The 14,303-nt window shown below is 34.8% G+C and overlaps 2 protein-coding genes across 2 annotated transcripts; both read left to right on the top strand.

Annotated features, from left to right (window-relative positions):
• Window positions 1-1,937: 1,937 nt before the first annotated feature.
• Window positions 1,938-6,196, top strand: LOC138331718 (uncharacterized). The gene is made up of 6 exons (XM_069279473.1): window positions 1,938-2,129; window positions 2,767-2,823; window positions 3,257-3,595; window positions 3,813-4,070; window positions 5,344-5,422; window positions 5,770-6,196. The coding sequence occupies exons 1-6, from the start codon at window positions 2,078-2,080 to the stop codon at window positions 5,939-5,941; spliced, it is 957 nt and encodes a 318-aa protein (XP_069135574.1). The 5' UTR covers window positions 1,938-2,077; the 3' UTR covers window positions 5,942-6,196.
• A 1,394-nt stretch (window positions 6,197-7,590) lies between these two features.
• Window positions 7,591-13,878, top strand: LOC138331727 (uncharacterized). Its single transcript, XM_069279485.1, has 6 exons — window positions 7,591-8,329; window positions 9,521-9,571; window positions 10,147-10,485; window positions 11,039-11,236; window positions 11,775-11,853; window positions 12,241-13,878. The coding sequence occupies exons 1-6, from the start codon at window positions 8,245-8,247 to the stop codon at window positions 12,410-12,412; spliced, it is 924 nt and encodes a 307-aa protein (XP_069135586.1). The 5' UTR covers window positions 7,591-8,244; the 3' UTR covers window positions 12,413-13,878.
• Window positions 13,879-14,303: the final 425 nt, after the last annotated feature.

The following is a 14,303-nucleotide window of genomic DNA, read 5'->3' as shown; positions in this document are numbered from 1 at the left end:
ATTTGATGTGCAGTTAGTAGAAAATCCTTTAAGCGCTCATTTTTAGGTCACCAGAGACGAAGTCTCAAGTGACCTATTCTAATCGCATTTTGTCCGTCGTCGTGCGTCGTCCGTCGTCCGTCGTGTGTTCGTAAACAATTTACATTTTCGACTTCTTCTCAAAAACCGCTGAAGCAATTTCAATGAACTTTTGCACAAACCTCCTAAGGCATAAGGCCAATCAAAATTGTGAATTATATGACCCCCCCCCCCCCGAAGGGAGCTGTTGGAGGGGCCAAAAGGGGTAAAATTGACTAAAATTTCAAAAATCTTCTTCTCCACTCACAGATGTGGTAGAATCAAATACTCTTCATAGATAGAAAGTTCTCAAGGCCCTCTACAAAAATTGTGAATTATATGACCCTGGGGTCTCAGGTTTCCCCCTGGGGAGGGGGTTAAGTTTACTATAGTTTATAGTTTATATAGTGAAAACACATTTTGAAGCATTATTTGGTCATTTATGATAGGAAATTAGTCAAATGTTGTCAGAATTATCCCTATAAGATGGCCATTGAATCCTATTAACATGGCTGACCGCCAGGGGCCTTAGGGGCGGGGCCAAAAGGGGTCAAATAGGCTAAAACTTCAAAAATCTTGGAAATTCTGGAACTGGAAGAATCAAATACTCTTCATAGATGGAAAGGTCTTAAGGTCCTTTACAAAAATTGTGAATTATATGACCCTGGGGTCTCATGTTTCCCCCTGGGGAGAGGGTCAAGTTTACTATAACTTATATAGGAAAAACACATTTATGAACGTTATTTGCTTATTTTTCATAGGAAATTAGTCAAACTGGGTTAGAATTATTAGCCTGAGATAACATTTTATCGTCATATCCATATTGGTCCTGGCTGACCCCCAGGGGCCTTAGGGGCGGGGCCAAAAGAGGTCAAATAGGCTAACTTTTCAAAAATCTTTCTTCTGAATTCACAGATTCAATGGAAACAAATACTCTTCACAGATTGAAAGGTCTTAAGGCCCTTTACAAAAATTGTGAATTTCATGGTCCTGGGATCTTGGATTTTCTCCTGTGGAGGGAGTCAAATTTACTATAGTTTATATAGGAAAAACACATTTATGAACATGATTTTCTTAGTTTTAATGGGAAATGAGTCAAACTAGGTTTGAATTATTAGCCTGAAATAGCATTTTAACTACACATCCATATTGGTCCTGGCTGACCCCCAGGGACCAGAGGGGCGGGGCCAAAATGGGTCAAATAGGCTAAAATTTCAAAAATCTTCTGATTTCACAGGTTTGATGGAACCAATCTTCATAGATTAAAAAGTGAAATTTATAAAATCACTGACACTGACTGACTTCTACTTTGGTTTTGTTGTTTAACGTTGGCAAAGCAAATTGGAATTTTAAGCATAAGGTTCGGTAACATAATACACTAACTATCAAAATGAAAAACAAAAAATAAAAATTCTAATACGAAGGTTCAACTTTCGTTTATTCTAATTCGTAAATACTTTTTACAGATTTGAACCAACTTTGCAATGCTCTTTCTATATCTGCACTTAGGTGACCGTCAAGGCCTCTTGGGCCTCTTGTTGAGCAGATACAAACAGACGTATGAAAATGTGAAACGTTAAGATAATAATAAAATAACGTGTTCTCCCTTGCATTGTCACTGGCATGGAACTAATTACCAGATAACATTTTGAAATAAAATTTAAGGGTACTATGAATTAAGAAAGTTTGTTACAAATGTAGCAATGGTACAGAAGGTGCGTTGTAGGGAATTTGAGCTTCCTCATTGAGGTCATTGGTTGTCGTCTCATTGAATTGGGGGGCGTTTTCTTATTGATACGCACAACTGAACACAAAGACTCAGGCAATTGGCTAGAATCTATTTATAAAAATACATGTAGACGGATATCCCGGACGTCAGTGTTAAACTATGTAAGCTGTTACACCTGGATAGGAACCACCCAAGTTCACGGTATTTCCCACGCTGTTTATTATCGACTTGCGGGTATGTGCTGAAGACATTTAGTTCTATTCCATTTGTGATGTTTTGATTTGACACATCATGGCGCACGTTTATATTGCTGGACTACTGATACTTCATTGTTACTATCAAGGTGAGAATTCTATCGTTTAGTTGGTATTATGTATTATCAAAAGCTTTACATTTTAAAAAACTGTTTGGCAACTACAAATGAAAGAAATTTATTAGTGTGCACTACATATTCTACATTGGATTTTAGAGTTACCATGTGCGTTAATGTGTAATTGAGTTTACGGACACACAGGTAAGAATTACCTTTACCAGAAGTTTTGATAGCTGTACAAGTCATGTTTTCCGCAAGTTACAATTTCGCTGTTTTCAAAGTGCCATACTGAATGAACAGATGTTTAGTATCAATGCTCTGTGATATATATAATATTTTCTATAGATTTTTACAGATTATTTTTGTGAATTATATGTCTAGATAACCAATAATTAATCTGAATTTAAATCAATGATATATTGTTGATCATATGCATGTATCAACTTTCAAATGTCGTCAAAAGATTGTAGATTTTATATTATATGTTGGTGGTTGAAGCATTGGACATATACATCCTTGGTTGATTATATAGACTACAGGTTATGGCAATGCTATGTAATTCTCATTTAAAACCCCGTAATTAAAGTATTTGAAATGTTCGTCAATAAATTTTGTGAACGTGAAAATAACACATTTTTATTTACCCACCTTTTCATTTTAATTGAAGGTGTACGTGGTCGGACGACGGTTTGCTCAGAAGCTGCAGCTTCAGCGAACACCGATGGTAAATATACATACAATGCTTTTGTTGTGTTCTACTTAATTTTTCAAGCGTGTCTTATAGCCGATAGTAGTATGTTGTATACGTGTGATATGACATGTACATATAGTATACCTATCCCAATTTTTTTTACGATACAATATTAACGATATAATGAAACCGAGGGCATGTTTTATGAACATGGTATTCATTTCAAATAGACACAACAGGTGTATTAGTCAGAATAGTACAAGAGAGATTGTATAAATATACTTATAATGACGGAATTCTTTCACATTCGCGAAATCCATTCTCAAAGAATGCTAAACACACTTGTAACAAAACCTGTGGCTTGTCAATACATTGTATTTCGCTATATAAGAAAAAAGATATTAAAAAATCAACATAAAGGACAAAGGTTCTGAATCTAATATCTTTGTTGTTTTGTTCATTATAGTTATTCGGATGTGCGAGAGCGGAAGCAGAATTACAAACAGTATTGTCATAGATACATTCGACACGGGAGACCCGGATGTATACAGTTGTAGCTGTGTCGTAACACCATATAAGGCAATCAGCAGTTTTGTTAATTTTGGACGGGCATATCAAGTGGAGCAAAACAAATTATGTGGCAGTCGACTTAGTGTGGAATCGCCCGAGAAAGACACTATCGGATTCGAATGTGTTTGGCCAGACCAGGTTTATTCTGGCGAAAGGAAATTAATAGAAATTGTATTGTCTAGGACGGATAGGAGCAATCCATGGCAACATGGTTATTGCTTGCAATTGGACATAGGTAAGATAAAGCGTTATATTATCTCCATGTTCAAGATACAATTATAGACTGTTTTAATTAAAATAAAACAATCGAATGCTATAATTCACACTCTATCAATACAGTCTTTACTATCATTGAACTTGAATCACTTTGTATCTCTTTGGGGCAAGATGTTTTTATTTCATTTTTAAAAATATTACCGAATTCGATTTTTTTATTTGTGCTTACACTTTAGCTAATGATAGGTGGAATTTCACCTGTCTTCCACCTGTAAAGGTAACGACAAAACCATTGGTAACTACCGCCTTGAACCCACCGTCCACTACCCAGCTGACTACCGCCATGAACCCACCGTCCACTACCCAGCTGACTACCACCACGACCCAACCGTCATCCACCAGCACAGCAACATCTGTGTCGGTCACACAGACACCACCGTCCATGGATACCAACAGAATATGTTCAACACAAACAGTTGAAGTGTTTTCGACAGGTATTGTATTAAATGTTATAATCATGCTAAATGACAGGTTATTGTTCTCCCGTGGATAAATACCATGACATAGCTGAATTCATAGTGATATCCTATGGATATGTATAGCAAAACATCGACATATTCATACACTAGGAGCACTTGCATCATGAAGACCATACTCGCATTTTAGTTTGCTTTCATTTGATGAAAATTACCATAATAGAATCGTATTGGTAATATTTAAAAAAAAAATCATTTTGACAATTATTATGTTGTTTTTTAGGTCATCTAACGGGTCAGGATGACCTATAGTCGTCATGTTTCGTCCGTCGTCGCCCGCCGTCCGCCGTGCGCCGTGCGTTAACTTTTCACATTTTGAACTTCTTCTCAAGTTCTACCAGTGCGATTTGGCTGAAACTTGCATGAAATGATCCTGACATGGTCCCGACAAAGTGTTGTTATTTTTCGGGTCGATCCGATATCCAAGATGGCCGCCACAGCCGCCATCTTGAAAACACATTTTGAAATTCTTCTCAAGTTCTATCGGTGCGATTAGGCTGAAATTTGCATGAAATGTTCCTAACATAGTCCCGACAAAGTGTTGTTATTTTTCGGGTTGATCCGAAATCCAAGATGGCCGCCACAGCCGCCATCTTGAAAACAAATTTTGAACTTCTTCTCAAGTTCTACCGGTGCGATTTGGCTGAAACTTGCATGAAATGATCCTGACATGGTCCCGACAATTGTTCTTATTTTTCAGGTCGATCCGAAATCCAAGATGGCCACCACAGCTGCCATCTTGAAAACACATTTTGAATTTCTTCTCAAGTTCTACCAGTGCGATTTGGCTGAAACTTGCATGAAATGATCCTGACATGGTCCCGACAAAGTGTTGTTATTTTTCGTGTTGATCCAAAATCCAAGATGGTCGCCACAGCCGCCATCCTGAAAATACATTTTGAACTTCTTCCCTTGGGCCTCTTGTTTGAAATAAATTGTTGAAAGAAGTTGAAAATGATCCTGACATGGTCCTGACAAAGTAACACCATATATAATTAATTTTACTATTGATCGTCAAGGCCCTTTGGGCCTCTTGTTTTTATCTAACTTTTATTTGACGAGGATTGTAAACAGCCCCTAGGGCCACTAGATGCTTTCATCCACACCAATGACAATACATTATAAATACAAAACAAGTTAGTTTTTTATGAATTAATTTGTATAAGATATGGGCAGATATTGCTATACACATATACGGGTTAGGATCTGAGGTGTGTATTGTTTGTTACAGCTACGGTGGTGATACCTATTGTGGTCGTTGTCTTGATTGCAACAGTGGCTACGATTGCTAACGTCATCCTTTATCGACGGTAGGTGGTGACATTTTTTAACATGGAAATAATCAACATTTCGTTGAGTTAAAACGAAATATCCGTAGTAGATCAATATATGATATTAGAACTAATAGATACTAAGATATATCTAGACACGCGTTGATGGTCCCTTGATTGCCCTAAATATCCTGTTGCGCCCTTGGTATGGTTTGGAAGGATATGACCAGGTGCTAGACAAAAACCAAATCAGTTTAGCATTAAGATTAATATTCCGTATAATATAGTAATATGGACTTCCTTGACAGTTAAACATTTTCTGTCATTTGATGTCGATTGCAGTTCGCTTGTACAATAACGGGTTTTTTTTTCTTTCATTATGACAGGCGTTTGTCACTTGAAAAAGAACTTAAGAACAAAGAACATGTCCTGAAGCCAGCTGCTTCAGTTGTTTACGATAGCATTGACACAGAACGAATGGAACCTCCACATACATACGCCGACATGGGTGCTGGTAGGACGTACGTTAATACAACTCCCGGTGCCACTCTGTCTTAGTCCAGATTTAACGTGGAATCTAGAGCCGCTATAGGAGATATACTTACGCATGTTCCCGGAACTACCTGGAGAAATGTTCCCCATGGTACTTCAGTTTGTGAAGAATATATTGACATGTGTACCTTACGACCACGAGACATGTGGCAGAGGAAGCATTTTACACTTATTTTTATAATATGTTTGATTGAGTCTTGTCATTTTGTAATATCATTGTTTCATGTGTTGTTAAATAAAAAAAATGTAATATAACATTTACTTGGTGTCATTAGTTGATAGTATTATTTTTATGAGAACTATCTTATTGTTGAGAAAACAAATCGAGAGCAAACTAAATAGACAATATGGATAATAAGAATAAGGTACACTTTCCATACAAATGTCGACCAGGGTAAATGGCCTGATCCGTTTCTTGTTGATATAATACCTTATAAGAGGCATAAGTATGGACCAAAAGATTAACTGCAGTTGTCCTGAAGCTGTTTCGGAAATTGACTTCTGTTGACTGATTTGATGTTGTTCGTTAGTGTACAGTGTTTATCAAGAAGTATAGGCTAATATGATGTATATTTTAATGTCTTCGTGTCAAAACTAATATAAAGCGAAGTTAACCGTATTTTAAAACTTAACATTACGAGACAAGCGTGACATCTCGATCGACGTGCCTTATTGTGTCACCATCACATAAAACCAACGGACACTTCACATCCACTTTCTTAACAAACATTAACATACATTTACAAAATATACTCATATCATCATAAGCAAGGCCTATTGCAAACTGGTATCCTTTTATTTATACACATCGTAGATTTTGTTAATGAAATGGAAGTTACATCAATAAATTAATTGTTCCCTTTTATGGCAATATAATATTTGTACATGTCACTAAATATTTCGCAAATCTTCTTAAAGTTGATGCATTTTACTTAGGAAGAATGATTTCATGGCAGTGAAGCTTTGCTCGTATGAAAATAACAGGTACAAACATCAAAGAGACCTGATATACTTCATGGCATCTTAATAACAGCAGTAATTGCTGATTTATTACTCCAGATTTCCATTGGGAAACGAAAGTTGTACATACATAGTTCTCTAGGCTTTTTGCTACTCACATTGTACATAATAATAATACACGTTTTATACAGATGGCCATTAGCTTTAGAACTACAAACGGTTCAATCGTTATTAAACACCGTTGCTTATAAGTCCATTTTATGTGTGAAATTACACTTCGTGCATCTAAATGGACAGGTGTGAGCTATGCATCCGAAGTCAGTCTAAAAAATTGAGAGACTGGCCACTATTTTTACGGACATTGTGTAGATGTTTCGTGCCAGCCATCGTTAAAGTCAAAGATGTCCAAAAATATTGATAAGCATCGATGTCACTATGTGATTCCATCGGGTTAACGTTATGAACTAAATTTTGTTGCAAACTTTTGTGTTTGTCTGCTACGCAGATTAATATCGTTTGCAAACAAAATTTCTTTCATACCACGATAAGAATAAATCAGTGACTAATTGCTGAATTAAACAGGGTCAAAGAATTAACAACATTTCCACAAAACTTCACAAAGAGTAAACGAGGGGAAACGTGTTAAAAGTGCTTTTGTCTCGTAGAATACAGTTGTTTGTATGATGATAAACGTGTTAAAAGTGCTTTTGTCTCGTAGAATACAGTTGTTTGTATGATGATATTTATCTTTTTGTACTTAAATTTAGGGTTATTGAAAAAAGGGATTGATACTGAGTAACCGCGGCTAACAGTAGGTTTTATTGATAGGATAGAGAAAAAGAGGAAAGAAAACCGATGTTACATTTAATCGAAAAATGATAATGTATATATATTAATGTATACTTACAAACTAGAGTACACATGAAATAATGACCATCAGTGGTCTACTTCAATTAATATCATATGTAAACAAAATGATACTGAATGACGATGTTTATGGCGAAATTAATCAACATCCTATAGGCCTACACTATAATAATTTATCGAGCTATTAAGTTAAACAAGCTTAAGAAATTGATATAATCCCACTCGTAGTTTAACACTTTCAAGTTTGGAGACTGTATATTACGGAAGTTGACCAATCCAATTCAGCCCCAGCCAAAGGGCATATGACTGTCCAACAAAGGAAGTTAATACACATTGTGATACGCTCTGTTAAACAGACAGGGATCTTAAAATCACATCACCCACTACAAACTATAAGTTAGTCCAGTTGTCGATTGACCAGGTATACATATCAAATATGACCTGAGTCTAATGATAGGATATCGGTTTTCACCCTGTTTCCTATGCCATTTAGTATTATACCGAGTGTTTTCAAAATGTTCCAGTGGATATTTGTTTTTATTTGGACACTTCTTTGTTTACACAAAGGTGAGTATAATGTTTTGTATTTGATCTTTGAAAGTATCGTGAATTGCGATGTTAAAGAAAAATCGCACTTGTGACTAAGAAAGTTTGTCAAGGTCACACACAATAACAAATTTTAAGTTGGGGGCGTGTCTAATCAGAGGTTAGTTGGTGTATGAACCAAAAAAGTTCAGAAGAAAAGGCTACACTAACTGATAATAGTTTTCAAAGAAAATGTAATTTAATAAGCATAGGCAGACCAAAGAATATTATTATATGTATGTAACAATGTTTGGTTATTTCATTTGCAGTTCGAACCATGCATAAATTGTACTATAATTTGGACACATTATATAAATACAATAAATCAAATTTATTTATTGATTGATGATGTTATATAAAGGATGTTACTTACTCTCCGTAATATCTCCTAACACATGTGGAATCGTTAAGTCTTGTCTTTATTGTCACTGTTAATTAAAATATTTTATAAAGGCTTGTAGATCATCTAAATAGTTGATATGATTACGATTTCAAAGCAAATAGTCTGGGAAACGCATTATAAACGTTACGTACAACTAGCTTATTTCTGTAGTGAATGAAGTGGGGCTTCTTAAAATCTCATATATTACATTTTTATTCCTAATTCTATGGTTATAATTCAAACACTTGATTCATTAGATCGCATTTGTAGCGTAGCAAAAAGTTATCACCATCATATATTGTTATAGATATAGTCTTACGACACCAGACAAACATTAAGCGTCTATTTTTCCATGTTACAATCTTCACTTTTTGTTGATGGACAATTGTCACCTAGACATACATGTTACTAGCGGTATATACACATACGAAGGTTGTAAAACAGAAAAATAAACTATTTCGGTAGTATGACATCTCTATGACTATCTAAATATTTAGGTCAAAGCTTCAATGCGCTTTTTATTGTGTGTCATAACATAGGAACGTGTAGGATTTCTAGACATACCGTAGTGAAAGAGAGACAGATAGAAATGAATAGGAAAAGGAAATGAAATGAGTGGAAGATGGAAGATATAATGCGAATATTAAGAATATGAATATATGGTGAAACCCTAAAGGAGTGAAACAGAAATTTATATGGATACATACCAGCAGAAGGACGACACTTAGATACATACCAGCAGAAGGACGACACTTAGAATATTTTTAATAATGTTATGTTTACTTTTCCAGGTATACATTGTACGATATGTTCAGAAGCTGCGGCATCGGATACCACAAGAGGTAATTATAAGTTTTGGTGATCCGTTTGGTTTTGAAAACATATTTTCAGTCCTGTGAATCACAATGTCTTACGACGATCTGATTTTATATGTTGTAATGCTCTTATGCGACTTGACAATTAGTAATGCTCACGAAACATATGGGTTAACAGTCGTTAATCAAAAATCGGTTCAGTTGTACATTGATATTATACCATGAAGCATATGTATCGTTACGACATAGATCTACGGTGAAGATAGTTACATGTATATAGTATTCTTTGGGCGGTGCGAAAGTACCATTACTTCATGTGTGAACCAAACATTGATGTACATTGTACGATAAACGGAAGCATCAGTTTAAAGTTATTATACAAAAAGATGTTTTGTAATTTTAATTGGAATATACTATATCTATAATATCTTGTATATAGATAAATAATATCAAATATATAACATTTTGGGAAAATACTATCCATTAGTCGTCTGGAATATATATATATATATATATATAGATTAACCTGATTTAAAAACATAAAATAATGTATACAATATAAAGAAAGTCTTACATGTATGATCATTTATCGTTTTTTGTAGTAATACGGATGTGCGAGAGCGGAAGTGTGAAAACTGATCGTGTTGTTATAGACACCTATGGTACTGGTGCCCCGGATATACATATTTGTACCTGCACAGCAACTCGCTATATAACATCAAGTTACCTCGTCAGCTTCGGTATAGCCTATAACTTAAAGCAAAATGAAGACTGTGGAAGTACACTAACTGTAGAGTCGCCGAATAAAGACCCTGTAGTTTTTAAATGTGTGTCGCCGACCATCGAATATTATGAGAAAAGAAGTTCGCTGGAATTCACGTTGTCAAGGACAATTCAAAGCAACCCTTGGCGATATGGTCACTGTATTTTACTGGAAACAGGTTGGTATTTGTTTGTTTATCACTAATGTGTCTTTAGGAGCGCTTTCAGGAATCTTGAAAAATTAGATATAATTAATAAACCTTTTCTTATTGGGATTTTATTTCGATTAAGAAAGTTTTATAAATGTCTTCATCCCCTCCCTTTCCATCGGAGACATGTGATCAGCTATCTAATATATATTTCAAAGGAAAACACATTGCTGCTGTAGGTAAACTGTTTATTAGTGTTCCTCGGAATATAACTTGACGGAATAATAAACGATCATGTTGATCGCTGAGGACCAACTCTCATTGTGATGTCTCGTGTATGACGGCACCCATATTTGACCTATTATTTCCATGCAGATCTTAGTTTTACAGACAAATCCAAATCTCAATTGTTCTACAATAGCCAAATCGTAATAAAAATGTTTACCCATGTATCTTTGACCGGAATTTGAATAAAAAATAAGTATGTGTATTTAAAATATGGCATTTTAATTTTAGTTACAGTAGGTGTTTTAAAGGTGTTTTTATTGACCACATAACCATTCCTTGACTGTCACGTCTACAGATACTACAAAATGGAATATCACATGTCTCCCGCCGGTCAAATTAAACACATCATTTTCAACGACTTCTCTACAGACGTCAGCGATAACTACAGCATTCCCAACATCTGTATCGGCCAAACAGACAACTTTGTTCACGAGTTCGGAAGTTAATACTGGGAATGTTTGTGCGACACAAACCATTGAAGTTTTTTCCATAGGTAAGTTTTGTCAGTAAGGTTATTCTTGGCACAAATTATAGTGAAAATCCAACTTAGATATTGATTGCATTTCTATATAGATATACATATATTCATTATATGGTATGTGTTCTTACGCGTTGCTGTGTCAGCAGTTTAAGGATAAATGCATTGAAAAGCGGACTCAGATTATACGTTACCAGTTGACTGTATTTCAAGGAAATATCCCATTAGACCTGAACAGTACCCGCTTTTGCCAGAATTTACCGTGTATCTGCATGATAAACCTATATGGCGCGCGTAAAATACATTTTTTTATTTCCTTGATCACTTGATTTATTACTTTTAATTCTTATTTCTGCTTTGTAGGTATTTTTTTCTGATTTGCCATGAATCATATTTTGTTAATAAGAAATCAAGATTTGTTTTACATTTCACTAAAACTTGGTAAGTCTCAAGCCCCGCCATTCATCTTTATAATTCACACGGGGTGTATACTATGACGTTTAGGCATTTCAGATATTTTTTTTTATTTTATTATGTATTTGGTTTGATACAGAGACCGTGGTTATTCCGATAGTGGTTGTGGTCTTGATTGCAGCAGTGGCAACGATTGCTAACGTCATCCTCTATCGAAGGTAAGTAGATATAACGGTCATATATTGAGAGAAATGACTTTTTATTTGACGTGCTGGTGATATTATATATCTCATAAATGAATAATATTAAAATATACTGGAAAGACTTTCTGTGTTACCTTATCATGTTTTAATTATAAAGGTATGAATTCCCAGGACTCTATTGTCTCATGTTACATACATTATCACTAAACTTCTGAAAGCTAAACCTAAATTGCATTGACGTTTGAAAGTTATTGTCTTTTTATTAGGGCAATATCTAGATTTAGAGGTTCTTGGTGTAATAGTCACGTGACAGTAGGGTAATATGAAGGAAAATAATAACACGTTTACAGACTTATTCTTCAATATTGATAACACTAACTGTTGTCTTTGTTGATATTACAGGCGTTTATCTCTAGGGAAGAACACTGAGAAGAAAGATCTACGTACACCACGGCCAATGTCGCTAGTTTACGATACCATTGATACAGACCGTCTGGAAGCTCCACATATATACGATGATACAACTACCGGAAGAATGTACGTCAATACAGCAGCAGGTATTAATGCATCTTAGTCTAAATGGAATCAATTGGTGCCGTGACCAGGATACAGATCGTTTTCTTCTAAGGAAGGCTCATCTTTTCTATGACGTAATCCATTTGTTCTATATGCGAATGTTTAAAACTTGCACTACAAAGTCACAAATTGTCTGCTTAGATTGGTACAATTAGGTGTAGGTGTAGGTATATTTTTCAACACTATCTTAATCCAAATTATAAAATTCATAGTTTATATCAATGGTGATTCGATTAAGAATTTGCATGAATTTCACTGAATGTTTCATTGTCCAAACAAAGACAGAAAAGTAATACAAAGCCAATGTCGTCACTACTCGCAACCAATGAAAGTAATTGCGTTGCGTTATGATATGCAACTCAAACGGGTTCTTGAACTTTAAGAATAACCTTGTAATCGTTTTTGTTAGTTTTTTTTTCAATTGCATTAAAATTGAATTGCAAAAACAAAATGTGTGAAACTTGTTTTTGTTTACTTGTATTTTTTGTACTCTTTTCCTGTCTAGGTCTGTACATTATCTTAAACGATAGACATGTACATCACTAAGACTTTGATTTAAACGCATTATTTTTCCATTTGCTCAAGACTATACTACTATATTACCTTAAACAAAAGGGAATTTATGAGATCTTTTTCCTATAACTCCCGTTTGTGTAGTGATATGTTTCGTGGCGTTTTTCTTACCAGACGTCATGACGTTATGATGCAATGCGTATTTTTTGTGTTACTTGTGTGCTATCGTAATGAAAAAAATGTTCTATGTTATTCGCGACAATGTATGTAATTAAGATTATAAGATATTGAATATCGTACAGATGGAACATAATTTTTTTCAATTTTACTAATGATTCAATGTTTATTTATTTCCATGGAAATAATGCTTATAAATAGATCGAATATACGAACAGTTACAGTGTCTGAAAATTTATCCTTATAGGCCTCGAACTTGTGAGTAGGAGATGACCAGAGAATGGTTACAAATGTCGTACAAATTAATCGTTTGACTACAACATTTACTAATTGTTGAGTCGTGCAATTTTAGCAGATAGATATTAGATAACCGCACTCCATTTAAACTAATGTAAATATTACACGTGTAGTAAAACAAATACATTGTAAGACAAAGTTATAGTCGATTCGTAATGTTTTCTCGCCAGAACACTCGTATAGATTAACACAATTATCGATATGATCGTTTCTAGTTTACCCAAACCAAACGTTTGTGAAAAAAATGCACTGTATCAAGGGAGGCCACTCGCTGTATAAACCCTCAACTATACGTTGTATACATAATATGTATAACACTAAACCAAAATATGACAGTTCTACAACGTCAAGCAATATTGACGTGATGCTAGTATTTGAACATTGCGTGATAAAATCACTGCCTCCACAGGACACCATATTGACTTTCAAATCTTTTAGATTTCAGGTTTATTAAGTGAATAAAGGGTGTTAACAACATTGCGTTCGTTTCATGTCAGGTTTTTTGGCTGGAACTCATTAATCGTATTAATTATTGCTCGGAAAGACTGGCAAAACTAAACACCTCTTACAACCCATTTCATGTTCATTAAACATATACAATGGGGCTCTGTTGATGTTTTTTATAAGGAAATAATTCACGTACACACTATACAGCTAGTATTGTTAAATTCGAAAGCGAAAGTACTTTTGACATCACCATCCGATAATATAACCACCCACGTGAATACTCCGTCCCATTATTAGGACTCATACAATAGGATTTTATTTGATCGATGATGACACTCGAACCAGACGACAGACTAGTAATAGTGATAAAGGTCGTTTTATCTTTATACTTTTTTAAGCACATGTATGACACACAGACATGAACACATTCAGTGAAGTATTGTTTTCAAGCATAA

The sequence above is a fragment of the Argopecten irradians genome, chromosome 1 (assembly GCF_041381155.1).
Source record: "Argopecten irradians isolate NY chromosome 1, Ai_NY, whole genome shotgun sequence".
NCBI classification, from domain to species: Eukaryota; Metazoa; Mollusca; class Bivalvia; order Pectinida; family Pectinidae; genus Argopecten; species Argopecten irradians.
This window is presented reverse-complemented; position numbering and strand designations above follow the sequence as displayed.